This window comes from Somniosus microcephalus, chromosome 20 (assembly GCF_052327205.1).
Source record: "Somniosus microcephalus isolate GS21.2 chromosome 20, FLI_Smic_1.0, whole genome shotgun sequence".
In the NCBI taxonomy this organism is placed as follows: Eukaryota; Metazoa; Chordata; class Chondrichthyes; order Squaliformes; family Somniosidae; genus Somniosus; species Somniosus microcephalus.
In genome coordinates this window covers 8845722-8863154 of record NC_141006.1, presented here as the reverse complement: position 1 = coordinate 8863154, position 17433 = coordinate 8845722, and the positions used below count along the sequence as shown (strand labels likewise).

General features: G+C 50.0%; 1 protein-coding gene across 1 annotated transcript in view; it reads right to left on the bottom strand.

Annotated features, from left to right (window-relative positions):
* Positions 1-455: 455 nt before the first annotated feature.
* The window catches only part of LOC147103045 (cornifelin-like), an 87455-nt gene continuing 70477 nt past the window's right edge, over positions 456-17433 (bottom strand). The window contains exons 4-5 of the mRNA XM_085962318.1: positions 12699-12796; positions 456-576 (exon numbers count right to left, since the gene is read on the bottom strand). Of these exons, the coding sequence (XP_085818444.1) occupies positions 12704-12796 (93 nt within the window). The 3' untranslated portion in view covers positions 456-576; positions 12699-12703. The remainder of the gene's footprint in view (positions 577-12698; positions 12797-17433) is intronic.

Sequence of the window (17433 nt, the reverse complement as noted above, 5' to 3'; positions counted from 1 at the left end):
CGTCTCTGCAAGATTTCAGCTCTCTGACTGTTCAAGCGATGGGATCCATCAAATCTCAGATGTGGACAGGGCCTTGCACATCAAGGGGGTGAAACACACACTCAGTCAGGGAGACAAGAAGTTCCATTTCTACAGTGCTCCTCACCCACAAAGCTGTGCTTACAGTGAAAGGGAACACCCAGTGGGAGACATGATACAGGGACATGAACTTGACAATACGTCTCTCCCACAGCCAGAAAACGGACTGTACACAACAGATTCAGGTGCACTGGCCAAATCATACAAGTGTCATGTTCCAATCTCCTGTTCATTGTTAATTTAAAACAACCCCTCGGACTTTTCTCTCAGGGTTAAGAGGCTGTGGTTAAAGCTGGAACTAAGGACAGTCGGTGCTGGGGACGACGAAGCGGGGGACAGTCGGACTGGGGGTCGGAGAGGGGGACGGCACACTTCAGTTGTTTCAGATACACATCAATCTTTATTAGGACACACATTGATCTATGTCGCGATACACATTAATCTGTATCAGAACACACGTCGATCTTGATACGGAGACTTGGTCCTTCCATGCAGCATCTGTAACAAGCAAAAATCACTGTGTCAAAATCTAGAATCTTTTCCCTCAGTGCTCTCCCGTGGGCGTCGATCACTCTCCTGTACCCTGTCCAAGTTGCCTTTTCTCAAGCGTGATCCGAAACATTGAGTTTTAGTTGGCTATTCAATCATGAAGGCCTCACAGCTAAGCCCACTCCTGTCCTCATCCAATGCCCAGACGCACATTTCAACTTTGGGTCCTTGGATAATAATCCAGAGCAGAAGCACTGTCTGTTTCTCCATTACTGGAGCAATAACACAGAGAATGCACGTTCAAATCCCACCACAGAGTTTGAGAATTTGATTTCAGTTTATTAAAAAAAATCTGGAAATAAGAAACTGGTATCAACAAAAGTGACCATGAAGTTTTTGGATTGTTGTAAAAACCCAACTGGTTCACTAATGTTCCCCACTGCCCCTCCTGTAGTGTATGTACCTTGAAGAAGGAACTATGGCCTAGAAATTCAGTTGCTTGCGCCACCAGTTTGCGCCCAAAGAGGCCACTCAGAGGCTTTAGCGCCTCTGGCCACAACCACCGCGATATTTAGCGGGGCGCTAATGGTGGCGTTAGCCTGTAGCGCTGCGCCGCCACCGATGACGTCATCAGTGTGCGCAGCGCCCCGCTACCGCCCCGAGCGCCATATTAGGTCGCGCCTGCCTCTTCCGCGCCGGCCGCAAATAGCGACCGGTACACAGGGGCCTACCTGTGGCGGTAGTGGGGCGAGTTAAGGTGGAGGTGCGGCCGGCCGCTTTTTCGGTGGCCGCCTGCCAGCACCTCCGTCCCCGGCCTCCGACACCCCCCCCCCCCCCCCCCCCCCGCGGCATTGCCGGCTGTTTCCCGAGAGCCCGGCACTTCTCCTTGGTGCCGGGCTCATTTGCCGGCACTCGCGAGCGGGGATCGCGCTGTTGCAGGCACCTCCCCCTTAACAGTGGGAGGAAGGCCTGCAGTACCGCAGCCTGCCGTGCCGCAGCGGGTGGCGCTGCGGCACTTTGCGCGCCGATATTCAGTTTCAGCGCCCCAAGCGGGGCGCCGAAAGCCTTGTTTAGCGGCCAGCTTCCACTTGGGGCGCTGAAACTGAATATCCCGATGGCGCAAGTGGCTCCGCGTGCAGCGGCAATTCCGGCGCCCAGGCGAGCTTGGCGCCCCAAACTGAATTTTTAGCCCTATATTCTGCAGCCCCTGTATACTGCAGTACCAGTAGTGACCACCCCTGTATATAAGCCTGTGAAGTAACTTTGCATAGTAGTTCCAGTTTTGTCTCCATTCAGTAAACACCTGTTATAACCAACTTCTGCAGTCCGTGTCTCAATTACACACGAACGTTACACTAACCCTGAACTCCCATCTTTCAATAAATTCTATCCCATCTGCCATCGTGTACTGTCTGAGCTCATCTTGCCCACGAGACCCACATCCTGCTCCCTCGACCCTATTCCCACCAAACAGTTGACCAGCCAACTTCCCTTCCTGAGCCCCATGTTAGCTGATATTGTTAATGGTTCTCTCTCCTCAGGTACTGTCCCCCCATTTCTTCAAATCTGCCGTCATCACCCCTCTCCAAAAAAATGCACCCTTAACCCCTCTGCCCCTGCAAACTACCACCCCATCTCCAACTTCCCTTTCCTCTCCCAAGTCCTTGATCATGTTGTCGCCTCCCAAATCCATGCCCATCTTTCCTGCAATTCCACGTTTGAGTCCATCTAATCAGGTTTCCACTCCGCCACAGCACTGAAACAGCCCTGATCAAAGTCACAAATGACATCCTATGTGACTGTGATCATGGTAAACTATCCCTCCTCGTCCTTCTTGACTTGTCTGCAGCCTTTGACACGGTTGACCACTCCACCCTTCTCCAACACTTCTCCACCGTCGTCCAGCTGGGTGGGACAGCACTCGTCTGGTTCCATTCTTATCTGTCTAATCGTAGCCAGAGAATCGCCGGCAATGACTTCTCTTCCTGCTCCCACATCGTTACCTCTGGTGTCCCCCAAGGATCTATCCTTGGCTCCCTCCTATTTTTCATCTGCATGCTGCCCCTTGGTGACATAATCCGAAAACATGTCAGTTTCCACATGTACATTGAGGGCAGCCAGCTCTACCTCACCACCACCTCTCTTGACCCCTCCACTGTCTCTGATTTGTCACATTGCTTGTCCGACATCCAGTATTGGATGAGCAGTAATTTCCTCCAAGTAAATATTGTTTAGTTGTCTGAAGCCATTGTCTTCGGTCCCCGATACAAACTCTGTTCCCTGCCCACCATTTCCGCCCTTCTCCCTGGCAACTGTCTGAAGCTGAGCCACATCGTTCGCAACCTTGGTGTTGTGTTTGACCCTGAGATGAGCTTCCGATCTCATATCCATTCCATCACTAAGACCACCTACTTCCACCTCCGTAACATCGCCCGACTCCGCCCCTGCCTCAGCTCATCTGCTGCTGAAACCCTCACCCATGCCTTTGTTACCTCTAGAATTGACTATTCCAACGCACTCCTGGATGGCCTCCCACATTCCACCCACTGAAAACTTGGGCTCATCCAAAACTCTGCTGCCCGTATCCTAATCGCACCAAGTCCCGTTCACCTATCACACCTGTGCTTGCTGACCTACACTGGCTCCTGGTCTGGCAACGCCTCAATTTTAAAATGATCATCGTTGTTTTCAATTCTCTCCATGGCCTTGCCCTCCCTATCTCTGTAACCTCCTCCAGCACTACAAGCCTTCGAGATCGCTGCGCTCCTCCAATTCTCGCCTCTTGCGCATCTCCAATCTTAATCGCTCCACCATTGATGGCGGTGCCTTCAGCTGCCTAGGCCCGAAGTTCTGGAATTCCCGCCCTCAATCTCTCCGCCTCTCTCCTCCTTTAAGAAGCTCCTTAAAACCGACCTCTTTGACCCAGCTTTTGGTCACCTGTCCTGGTAGCTCCTTGTCAGCTCAGTGTCAGTTTTTGTTTGATAACACTCCTTTTGACGCGCCTTGGGATGTTTTACTAAATTAAAGGTGCTATATAAATGCAGGTTGCTGTTGTCGAGTGAGGTTCTACCCTGCGGTTTGAAGGCTGTAGCTGATGCTGAGCAGTATCGCTGAGATCCAGTGCTCTTTTATCTTGCCCGTTCATTGTGACCTTAAAATTCAGGGTTTGGCTTTGCATTGAGCTTCACATAGACCCCAATCCCCGAGCATCTAGAACCAGACTAAAGCTACAGATTCTCATGCTGTTGTCCCCAGATCGCCAGGTACTTGTGGGCGACCCTGTGAGTCAGACCCTGCCCGGCTCCCTTCAAATCAGGACCGATCCATATGCTCATAGGACTGTTTAGGAGCAGTTAAGGATCATCAGTCTGCTTGCACCATTCCTTTTTCATAGCTTAAGCCATCCAGCCGCCACAGACATGGGTACCGTCCAGTGTGGAGTTGCTGGACAATGACCAGGAGCAGGAACCTTGGCTGATTTCCCCCCTTCCCAATATGGGGCAGTGAGACCAATGATAGCTCCCCTAGTGCCATTCAAACTGAGATCAGCTGTCTAAACATGGACGGAGAATTGAACCCAGCCCCTCTGCTCCCCCGGCTCAGACCTTCAGTAGCTTTAACCAACTGAACCAACTGATTTAGTTATTAATCTGCTGTTGAGGACAATTAGAGGTGGTCTCCATTGTGCATGTTGAGTGTGCGTTTACCCTACTGCCTCCACGTGTAGTGGGGAGACAACCAACACCTAAAACAGATTCTCTGGTCATTATCACATTGCTGTGTGTGGGAGCTTGCTGTGCACAAATTGGCTGCAGCATTTCCGACGTTACAACAGTGACTACACTTCAAAAAGTACTTCATTGGATGTAAAGCGCTTTGGACATCCTGAGGTTGTGAAAGGTGCTAAATAAATGCATGTCCTTTTTCTACATTTTTGTAGAGTTTCAAACTATCACCAGCCCAAAACTGGACAGCGGCTGCAATAGGATCAGAGCCGGAGTGGATCTGGAATAGGATCAGAGCCGGAGTGGGTCTGGAATAGGATCAGAGCCAGAGTGGGTCTGGAATAGGATCAGAGCCGGAGTCAGTTTGGAATAGGATCAGAGCTGGAGTGGGTCTGGAATAGGATCAGAGCCGGAGTGGGTCTGGAATAGGATCAGAGCCGGAGTGGGTCTGGAATAGGATCAGAGCCGGAGTGGGTCTGGAATAGGATCAGAGCCAGAGTGGGTCTGGAATAGGATCAGAGCCGGAGTGGGTCTGGAATAGGATCGGAGCCGGAGTGGGTCTGGAATAGGATCAGAGCCAGAGTGGGTCTGGAATAGGATCAGAGCCGGAGTGGGTCTGGAATAGGATAAGAGCCGGAGTGGGTCTGGAATAGGATCAGAGCCAGAGTGGGTCTGGAATAGGATCAGAGCCGAAGTGGGTCTGGAATAGGATAAGAGCCGGAGTGGGTCTGGAATAGGATCAGAGCCGGAGTGGGTCTGGAATAGGATCAGAGCCAGAGTGGGTCTGGAATAGGATCAGAGCCGGAGTGGGTCTGCAATAGGATCAGAGCCGGAGTGGGTCTGGAATAGGATCAGAGCCAGAGTGGGTCTGGAATAGGATCAGAGCCGGAGTGGGTCTGCAATAGGATCAGAGCCGGAGTGGGTCTGGAATAGGATCAGAGCCTGAGTGGGTCTGGAATAGGATCAGAGCCGGAGTGGGTCTGGAATAGGATCAGAGCCGGAGTGGGTCTGGAATAGGATCAGAGCCAGAGTGGGTCTGGAATAGGATCAGAGCCGGAGTGGGTCTGGAATAGGATCAGAGCCGGAGTGGGTCTGGAATAGGATCAGAGCCGGAGTGGGTCTGGAATAGGATCAGAGCCGGAGTGGGTCTGGAATAGGATCAGAGCCGGAGTGGGTCTGGAATAGGATCAGAGCTGGAGTGGGTCTGGAATAGGATCAGAGCCGGAGTAGGTTTGGAATAGGATCAGAGCCGGAGTGGGTCTGGAATAGGATCAGAGCCGGAGTGGGTCTGGAATAGGATCATAGCCGGAGTGGGTCTGGAATAGGATCAGAGCCGGAGTGGGTCTGGAATAAGAACATAAGAACATAAGAAATAGGAGCAGGAGTAGACCATACAGCCCCTCGGGCTGCTCCGCCATTCAATAGGATCATGGCTGATCGGAATCTAGACTCACGTCCACTTCCCTGCCCTCTCCCCGTAACCCCTAATTCCCTTATCTGCTAGGAAACTGTCTATCTCCATTTTAAATTTATTTAATGTTGCAGCTTCCACAGCTCTCTGGGGTAGCAAATTCCATAGATTTACTACCCTCTGAGTGAAGAAGTTTCTCCTCATCTCAGTTTTGAAAGGGCAGCCCCTTATTCTAAGATTGTGCCCCCTAGTTCTAGTCTCACCCATCAGTGGAAACATCCTCACCGCATCCATCCCATCAAGCCCCCTCACAATCTTATATGTTTCGATAAGATCGCCTCTCATTCTTCTGAACTCCAATGAGTAGAGTCCCAACCTATTCAACCTTTCCTCATACGTCAACCCCCTCATCTCTGGAATCAACCGAGTGAACCTTCTCTGAACCGCCTTGAGAGCAAGTATATCTTTTCTTAAATATGGAAACCAAAACTGTACGCAGTATTCCAGGTGTGGCCTCACCAATACCCTGCATAACTGCAGCAAGACTTCCCTGTTTTTATACTCCATCCCCCTTGCAATAAAAGCCAAGATTCCATTGGCCTTCCTGATCACCTGCTGCACCTGCATACTAACTTTTTGTGTTTCATGTACCAGGACTCCCAGATCCCTTTGTACTGTAGCCCTTTGCAGTTTCTCTCCATTTAGATAAGAACTTGCTCTTTGATTTTTTCCGCCAAAGTGCATAACCTCACACATTCCAACATTATATTGCATCTGCCAAATCTCTGCCCACTCACTTAGCCTGTCTATGTCCTTTTGCAGGTTTTTTATGTCCTCCTCACTCACTGCTTTCCCTCCCATCTTTGTATCGTCAGCAAACTTGGATATGTTGCACTCGGTCCCTTCCTCCAAATCGTTAATATAGATTGTAAAGAGTTGGGGTCCCAGCACTGATCCCTGTGGGACACCACTAGTTACTGATTGCCAGCCCGAGAACGAACCATTTATCCCAACTCTTTGTTTTCTGTTAGATAGCCAATCTTCCACCCATGCCAGTATATTACCCCCAATCCTGTGATTTTTTATCTTGATCAGTAATCTTTTGTGTGGAACCTTGTCAAATGCCTTTTGGAAGTCCAAATACACTACATCCACTGGTTCCCCTTTATCCACCCTGTATGTTACATCCTCAAAGAATTCGAGCAAATTTGTCAAACATGACTTCCCCTTCGTAAAACCATGCTGACTCTGTCCTATTAAATTATGTTTATCCAAATGCTCTGATACTGTTTCCTTAATAATGGACTCCAACATTTTGCCAACCACAGATGTTAGGCTAACTGGTCTATAGTTTCCAGCTTTTTGTCTACTTCCCTTCTTAAATAAGGGTGTTACATTAGCAGTTTTCCAATCTGCCGGGACCTTTCCTGAGTCCAGGGAGTTCTGGAAAATGATCACCAATGCATCCACAATCCCTACCGCCACTTCTCTCAAGACCCTAGGATGTAGGCCATCAGGTCCGGGGGATTTATCCGCCTTAAGTCCCATTATTTTACTGAGTACCATCTCTTTTTAGTGATTTTAATCGTGTTTAGCTCCTCCCCCCCAATTGCCCCCTGTTTGTCCAGTGTTGGGATATTTTTAGTGTCCTCTACTGTAAAGACTGATACAAAATATTTGTTCAGCGTCTTTGCCATCTCCATGTTCCCCACCACTAGTTTCCTGGTCCCATCCTCTAAGGGACCAACGTTCACTTTAGCCACCCTTTTTCTTTTTATATAGCTGTAGAAACTCTTGTTATCTGTTTTTATATTTTTTGCTAGTTTACTTTCATAATCTATCTTCCCTTTCTTAATTAATCTTTTAGTTATTGTTTGTTGGCTTTTAAATGCTTCCCAATCTTCTATCCTCCCACTAGATTTGGCTAATTTATATGCCCTTGTTTTCAGTCGAATACTACCCTTTATTACTTTACTAAGCCACGGGTGGCTGTCTTTTCTTTTACTCCCCTTTTTCCTCAGTGGAATATATTTATCTTGAAAGATGTGAAATATCTCCTTGAATGTAGACCACTGCTCTTGTACCGTCTTACACTTTAATCTGTTTTCCCAGTCCACTTTAGTCAATTCTACTCTCATACCTTCATAGTCTCCTTTATTTAAGCTAAGTACGCTGGTTTGAGATCCAACTCTCTCACCCTCAAACTGAATTTGGAATTCAACCATATTAAGGGGATCCTTTACTAGGACATTTTTTATTAATCCTGTCTTATTACACAGGACCAGATCTAAGATTGCCTGCCCCCTGGTTGGTTCAGTTACATACTGCTCAAGGAACCCGTCCCTAATACACTCTATAAACTCTTCCTCAATGCTGCCATGCCCAATTTGATTAGTCCAGTCAATATGAAAGTTAAAATCCCCCATGATTATAGCTGTTCCCTTATTACAAGCCCCAACTATTTCCTGATTTATACTCCGACCAACAGAGTTGCAACTGTTAGGAGGCCTATAGACTACGCCCACTAGTGACTTTTTCCCCTTATTATTCCTTATCTCCACCCAAACTGTTTCACTATCCTGATCCTTTGACCCAATATCATTTCTGACTATTGCAGTGATTCCATCCTTGATTAACATAGCAACCCCACCTCCCTTTCCTTCCTGTCTGTCCTTCCTAATTGTCAAATACCCTTGTATGTTTAGTTCCCAGTCATGATTATCTTGCAGCCATGTTTCCGTAATGGCCACCAGATCATACCCATGTGTAGTTATTTGCACTGTCAACTCGTCAATTTTGTTACGAATGCTGCGTGCATTCAGATAAAGAACTTTCAAATATGTTTTCTGACAATTTATTCCTGCTTTTACCCCTTTTACTACTTTACCTTTATCATTATACATTCTGTCCCTACCTGACACGCTCTGGTTTTTAATTCCCCCACTGCTACCTTGCTCTATTGCCTTCTCCGCTGTCATTTTTATTTTTCACTCTCTTAAAACCTCCCCCCTACTAATTAGTTTAAAGCCCTCTCTACAGCCCTAGTTATTCGATTCACCAGGATTCTAGTCCCAGCACTGGCCAAGTGAAGCCGGAGTGGGTCTGGAATAGGATCAGAGCCGGAGTGCATCTGGAGTAGGATCAGAGCCAGAGTGGGTCTGGAATAGGATCAGAGCCGGAGTGGGTCTGGAATAGGATCAGAGCCGGAGTGGATCTGGAATAGGATCAGAACCGGAGTGGGTCTGGAATAGGATCAGAGCCAGAGTGGGATGGAATAGGATCAGAGCCAGAGTGGGTTTGGAATAGGATCAGAGCCGGAGTGGGTCTGGAATAGGATCAGAGCCGGAGTGGGTCTGGAATAGGATCAGAGCCGGAGTGGGTCTGGAATAGGATCAGAGCCGGAGTGGGTCTGGAATAGGATCATAGCTGGAGTGGGTCTGGAATAGGATCATAGCCGGAGTGGGTCTGGGATAGGATCATAGCCAGTGTGTGTCTGGGATAGGATCAGAGCCGGAATGGGCCTGGAATAGGATCATAGCCGGAGTGGGTCTGGAATAGGATCAGAGCCGGAGTGGGTCTGGAATAGGATCATAGCCGGAGTGGGTCTGGAATAGGATCAGAGCCGGAGTGGGTTTGGAATAGGATCAGAGCCGGAGTGGGTCTGGAATAGGATCATAGTCGGAGTGGGTCTGGAATAGGATCAGAGCCGGAGTGGGTCTGCAATAGGATCAGAGCCGGAGTGGGTCTGGAATAGGATCAGAGCCGGAGTGGATCTGGAGTAGGATCAGAGCCGGAGTGGGTCTGGAATAGGATCAGAGCCAGAGTGGGTCTGGAATAGGATCAGAGCCAGAGTGGGTCTGGAATAGGATCAGAGCCGGAGTGGGTCTGGAATAGGATCATAGCCGGTGTGGGTCTGGAATAGGATCAGAGCCGGAGTGGGGAAAGGACATCAGTTCTGAGTGCGGATGAAAATTGATTGCAGGCTATTAATCACACTCAGAAATGGGAAATAATACCTTTATTTTGATATAATGCAGATTTGTACGTCTGGTTGAGAGTTTACAAGTATTCAGACAGCCCGTTGTAAAGACCGGCCAGGCACTGAGTGTGTTTGAGGAACTGCCCTGCTGTTTGATCCAGTCTAATGGCTGTTGGATACTGGAGCTGACCCTGAGCAGTGAGCTCCACCTCCCTTTTACTGTGCCTGTTCATTGTGGCCTCAACATTCAGGCCACATTCAACTTCACAGGGACCACGATCCCAGAGCTTCCAGAGTCATAGGAACAGGAGGAGGCCGTTCAGCCCCTCAAGCCTGTTTCGTCATTCAATCAGATTATGGCTGATCTGTACCTCAACCCCATTTACCCACCTTCGCTCCATATCCCTTGATACCCTCACCCAACAGAAATCTACCGATCTCAGTCTCGAAAGCTCCAATTGTTCCCAGCATCCACAGCCTTTTGGGGGAGAGTTCCAGATTTTCACTGCCCTTTGTGTGAAGTTGTGCTTCCTGTTTTAATTTTAAGATTGTGTCCCCTTGTTCTAGATTTCCCCATCAGAGGAAATAGTTTCTCTCAATCTACTCTACTGAATTCCTTTATCATTTTAAACACCTCGATTAGATCACCACTCGATCTTCTAAACTCAAGGGAATACAAGCCTAGTCTATGCAGCCTGTGCAATGCAGTGACCGTGTGGATGGTCTGCATCGTATAAACAAACTCTCGGGTTTCAGAGCCCCTGATTAATGGCACTGCAGCACAACAACAACAACACCTCCTTTGTATCGTGCCTCAAATGTGAAAAACACCTCACAATGCTTCACAGATCCCGGGCCATGAAAGATAAGTTAGAAGTGACCAAAAGCTTGGTCAAGAGATGGATTTTGAAGAAGTTTTTTAAAGGACCAGAGAGACAGAGGGAGTTTGGGAGGTAATTCCAGAGTCAGAACCCAGGCAGCTGATGGCTCTGCCAGCAATGCTGGAAGGGAGAGGGAATGAACAAGAGGCTAGAATCATAGAACTGACATGGCATTAACACAGAATCAACATAGTATTTACAGCACAGAAACAGGCCATTGGCCCAGCTGGTCTATGCTGGTGTTTAGGCTCCACATGAGCCTCCTCCCACCCTTCATCTAACCCCACCAACATATCCTTCTATTCCTTTCTCACTCATGTACTTAATCTAGCTTCTCCTTAAATGTATCTATACTATTCACCTCACCTACTCCCTGTGGTAGCGAGTTCCACATTCTCCCCACTCTCTGGGGAAAGAAGTTTCTCCTGAATTCGTTATTGGATTTATTGGTGATTATCTTATAATTTATGGCCCCTAGCCTTAGACTCCTCCACAAGTGGAAGCATCTTCTCTACGTCTACCCTATCGAACCCTTTCAGAATCTTAAAGCCCTCTATCAGCTCACCCCTCAACCTTCTCTTTCCAGAGAAAAGAGCCCCAGCCTGTTCAGCCTCTCCTGATAGTTATAACCTCTCAGTTCTGGTATCATCCTTGTGAATCGTTTTGCACCTTCTCCAGTGCCTCTATATCCTTTTTTTAACATGGAGACCAGAACTGTGCACAATACTCCAAATGTCAATCAGAGGAAAGTGTTTGGTTGGGCGGGGTGGTGGGGGATACAGGAATGGAGGAGATTGCAGAGGTAGGGTGGGGTGAGGTTATGGAGGGATTTAAAGACAAGGAGGCGGATTTTAAACATGAGATACTGGGAGGCGGGGATCCAGTGAAGGTCAGTGAGGATGAGGGTGATGTGTAGGACAGGGCAAGTTGGAGATAGTGCATGGCGGAGGCTGGGAAGGACAGTGATGGGGTAGCTGAATCTAGGAGCGGAATCTAGGCGTGTGTAAGGTTTTCAGCTGCAGAGAGGCTGAGGTTGGGGTGGAGGTGGAGCCAAGCGATCTTGGTGATGGAGAGTAGAGGAGGTCTGAAGCTCAGCTCAGGTTCTGGCAGGATGCCGAGGTTGTGAATAATCAGTATGGATATGGGAGTTTACATGAAGAGTGAGATTGAGGGAGGAGGGCAGGATAGTGAGTGGTGAATTCAGAGAAGTGGGGGCTAAGGGAATTGACTTAAAGATTGACGATACCAAGGCGATACCAAGAGTGAGGAGTCAAAGATTTAGTACCGAGTTAGCCAGACTGGACAGTCCCAGGTTCAATCCCCCGTCCGCCCTGAGTTAGCTGATCTCGGCTGGGGTAGCAGTGAGGTCTAAGCTGATGTCACCACTGGGCCAGGGTGGGGGAAAGTCATCCAACGTCCAGCTCCTGATTGCTCCTCAGTGAGCCTTGCAGGAAAGTGCACAGAGCTGGGATAGTTCTCCTTGGAGCAGCGAAGGTTAGGGGTGATTTAATACAGGCGTTCAAAATGATGAGGGATTTTGAGAGAGTAAATAAGGAGTACGTGTTTCCAGTAGCAGGGGGGTCGGAAACCAGAGAACACAGATGTAAGGTAATTGACAAAAACAAAACAGGGGGAGATGAGGAGAATTTTTTTACGCAGCGAGTTGTTGTGATCTGGAATGCGCTGCCTGAAAGGGAGGTGGAAGCAGATTTCAAAAGGGAGTTGGATAACTATTCAAAGGGTAAAAACTTACAGGGCTTTGGGGAAAGAGCAGAGGAGAGAGACTCATTGGATAGCTCATTCGATGAGCCGGCACAGGTACACCGGGCTGAATGATGACCTCCTGTGCTGTAGGATTCTGAGATCTGAAGATCACCTGAGAGCAGGATGGAGTTTGCTGCGATGCCACCAAACTTGGACAGTCTGCTCACACTCGCTGCCTCAGGAAGACGAGGCTCTTGGGGAAAGTTCAAGAGTTCAGCTGCTGCCAATGGAATCCTCGCCCAACAAGAGCACATTCACGGGTGGGGGGGGGTGTGGGCGGGGGGGAGGTTGGAGGGGGGATGAAGGGGAAGTGGGGGGGGTGGGGGAAGAGAAGAGTTTTATTTTAAAAAGGAGGTGGCTGCTTCTCTTACCAGCACTACCCATTGTGGTTATGCAACTCACGAGCCATTCGACAGATTTCACATGGGCCACAAAACATCATCATCAAGGCATCATTGCAGATCGTTCCCTGTAACACGGAGAATAGGAATTATAAACAATCCTTCCTTTTAAAAACACGTTGCCCAGAAAATGTGCATGATATTGCAAATGCACCAACATCTCGCCCACGGGCAATTCTTCACAAGTATTGTTGGACAGTTAGTGCAGGTGGCTTTTCAACCATGGAAGGAATCACAACCAGGCCCAATCCTGTTTTCACTTGTTGTGCAAACACACACTGTCCAGCAGGGGTCACTGGATCACTGCCTAGTGATTAGGAGTGGGATCCCTGACTGATTTCTCCCTCCCTAACCCAGGGGCACTGAGGCAAATTGTAGTTAAAACCCTATTCCTGCAAACTCATCACAGACCAGGGAGTGAACCTGACACTTCCAGGTGTCTTTAGCCAATAAGTCATCGGTTTAACTAGTCTGATTGTAATAAGAAACTGTTGAGATAAATCCCAGTGATTGGTTAGCCCGAGTAACAATGGCTTTGCATTAAGTGGGCTTGGTTGTTAGTCATCAATTCATGTTCTTACCCAAATCGTGCTCCTTCTCCTAATTTGGTCAAAGGACCAAACCATTAAACGCAAGACTCTTCAGGAACAGGTGATGGACATTAGGTAGATCAAGTTCAACTACCCACCTTCTCGCCATGTCCCTGAACACAACCTTCTCCCCATGTCCCTCAACACAACCTTCTCACCACATTCCTCATCCCACCTTCTCCCCATGTCTCTCAACCCAACCTTCTCCCCACGTCCCTCAACCCAACCTTCTCCACACATTCCTCAACCCCACCTTCTCCCCACGTTCCTCAATCCAACCTACTCCCCATGTCCCTCAACCCAACCTTCTTCCCACATCCCTCAACACAACCTTCTCCCCATGTCCCTCAACACAACCTTCTCCCCATGTCCCTCAACACAACCTTCTCACCACATTCCTCATCCCACCTTCTCCCCATGTCTCTCAACCCAACCTTCTCCCCACGTCCCTCAACCCAACCTTCTCCCCACGTTCCTCAACCCAACCTTCTCCACACATTCCTCAACCCCACCTTCTCCCCACGTTCCTCAATCCAACCTACTCCCCATGTCCCTCAACCCAACCTTCTTCATACATCCCTCAACACAACCTTCTCCCCATGTCCCTCAACACAACCTTCTTCCCACATCCCTCAACCCAACCTTCTCCCCATGTCCCTCAACACAACCTTCACACAACATTCCTCACCCCACCTTCTCCCCACGTCCCTCAACCCAACCTTCTCCCCATGTCCCTCAACCCAACCATCTCCCCATATCTCTCAATCCAACCTTCTCACCACGTCTCTCAACCCAACCTTCTCCCCACATCCCTCAACCCAACCATCTCCACATGTCCCTCAACCCAACCATCTCACCACGTCCCTCAACCGAACATTCTCCCCACATCCCTCAACCCAACCTTCTCACCACGTCCCTCAACCCCACCTTCTCAACATGTCCCTCAACCCAAGCTTCTCCCCACGTCCTTCAACCCAACCTTCTCACCATATTCCTCAACCCAACCTCTCACCACATCCCTCAACCCCACCGTCACCCCACGTCCCTCAACCCAACCTTCTCCCCACGTCCCTCAACACAACCTTCTCTCCACGTACCTCAAATCAACCTTCTCCCCATCTCTCTCAACCGAACCTTCTCCCCACATCCCTCAACCCAACCATCTCCACATGTCCCTCAACCCAACCATCTCACTACGTCCCTCAACCCAACCTTCTCCCCACGTCCCTCAACCCAAACTTCTCACCACGTCCCTCAACCCAACATTCTCCCCACGTCCCGCAAACCAACCTTCTCCCCACACCCCTCAACCCAACCTTCTCACCACATCCCTCAACCCCACCTCTCCAAATGTCCCTCAACCCAACCTTCTCCCCACGTCCCTCAACCCAACCTTCTCACCATATTCCTCAAGCCAACCTTCTCACCACATCCCTCAAGCCAACCTTCTCACCACATCCCTCAAGCCAACCTTCTCCCCACGTCCCTCAACCCAACCTTCTCCCCATATCTCTCACCACAACCTTCTCCCCATATCTCTCAACCCAACCTTCTCCCCACATCCCATAACCCAACCTTCTCCCCATATCCCTCAACCCAACCTTCTCCCCATGTCCTTCAACCCACCGTCTCCCCACGCCTCTCCACCCACCTTCTCCCCACGTCCCTCAACCCAACCTTCTCTCCATATCTCTCAACCCAACCTTCTCCCCATGTCCCTCAATCCAAACTTCTCACCACGTCCCGCAACCCAACCTTCTCCCCACATCCCGCAAACCAACCTTCTCACCACATCTGTCAACCCAACCTTCTCACCACATCCCTCAACCCAACGTTCTCCCCACGTCCCTCAACACAAACTTCTCACCATGTCCCTCAACCCAACATTCTCCCCGCATCCCGCAAACCAACTTTCTCCCCACATCCCTCAACCCAACCTTCTCCCCACATCCCTCAACCCAACCATCTCCCCACATCCCTCAACCCAACCTTCTCCCCACATCCCTCAACCCAACCTTCTCCCCACATCCCTCAAACCAAACTTCTCCACACGTTCCTCAACCAAACCTTCTCCCCACGTTCCTCAACCCAACCTTCTCTCCACATTCCTCAACCCAACCTTCTCCCCATGTCCCTCAACCGAACCTTCTCACCACATCCCTCAACACAACCTTCTCCCCATGTCCCTCAGCCCAACCTTCTCAACACATTCCTCAACCGCACCTTCACCCCACATCCCTCAACCCCACCTCCTCCTCTCATCCCTCAACCCAACCTTCTCCCCATGTCCCTCAGCCCAACCTTCTCCCCACATCCCTCAACTGAACCTTCTCCCCATGTCCCGCAACCCAACCTTCTCCCCACGTCCCTCAACTCAACCTTCTCCCCATGTCCCTCAACCCAACCTTCTCACCACATTCCCCACCCCCACATTCTCCTCACGTCCCTCAACCCCACCTTCTCCCCACGTCCCTCAAACCAACCTTCTCACCACATTCCTCAACCCAACCTTCTCCCCATGTCCCTCAACCCACCGTCTCCCCAATTCTCTCAAGCTACTTTCTCCCCACATCTCTCAACCCAACCTTCTCCTCACCTCCCTTAACTCAACCTTCTCCCCACGTCTCTCAACCAAAACTTCTCACCATGTCCCTCAACCCAACCTTCTCACCATGTCCCTCAACCCAACCTTCTCCCATCGACCCGCAATGCAACCTGCTCCCCATATCTCTCAACCCAACCTTCTCCCCATATCTCCCAACCCAACCTTCTAACCACGTCCCTCAACCCAACCTTCTCCCCATATCTCTCAACCCAACCTTCTCCCCATGTCCTCAACCGAACCTTCTCCCCATTTCCCTCAACCCAACCTTCTCCCCACATACCTTAACCCAACCTTCTCCCCATGTCCCGCAAACCAACCTTTTCCCCACGTCTCTCAACCCAACCTTCTCCCCACATCCCTCAAACCAACCTTCTCCCCACATCCCTCAACTCAATCTTCTCATCATTTCCCTCAACCCAACCTTCTCACCACGTCCCTCAACCCAACCTTCTCCCCACATCCCTCAACCCAACCTTCTCCCCACGTCTCTCAACCCAACCTTCTCCCCATGTCCCTCAACCCAAACTTCTCCCCATGTTCCTCAACCCAACCTTCTCACCACGTCCCTCAATCCAATTTTCTCCCCATGTCCCTCAACACACCTTCTCCTCACGTTCCTCAACCCAACCTTTTCCCCACGTCTCTCAACCAAAACTTCTCCCCACGTCCCTCAACCCAACCTTCTCCCCACATCCCTCAAACCAACCTTCTCCCCATATCGCTCAACCCAACATTCTCCACATATCTCTCAACCCAACCTTCTCCCCACATCCCTCAACCCAACCTTCTCCACATGTCCCTCAACCCAACCATCTCACCACGCCCCTCAACCCAACCTTCTCCACACGTCCCTCAACCCAACCTTCTCACCACGTCCCTCAACCCCAGCTTCTCCCAACGTCCCACAACACAACCTTCTCCCCATATCTCTGAACACAACCTTCTCCCCATATCTCAACCCAACATTCTCACCACATCCCTCAACCCAACCTTCTCCCCACATCCCTCAACCCAACCTTCTCCCTACGTCCCTCAACTCAACCTTCTCCCCACATCCCTCAAGCCAACATTCTCCCCATATCACTCAACCCAACCTTCTCCCCATGTCTCTCAACCGAAACTTCTCCCCACGTCCCTCTACCCAACCTTAGCCCCATATCTCTCAAACCAACCTTCTCACCACGTCCCTCAACCCAACCTTCTCACCACATCCCTCAACCCAACCTTCTCCCCACGTCCCTCAACCAACCCTTCTCCCCACGTTCCTCAACCCAACCTTCTCCCCACATTCCTCAACCCAACCTTCTCCCCATGTCCCTCAACCCAACCTTCTCACCATGTCCCTCAACCCAACCTTCTCCCCACGTTCCTCAACCAACCCTTCTCCCCACATTCCTCAACCCAACCTTCTCCCCATGTCCCTCAACCCAACCTTCTCACCACATCCCTCAACCCAACCTTCTCCCCATGTCCCTCAACCCAACCTTCTCACCACATCCCTCAACCCAAC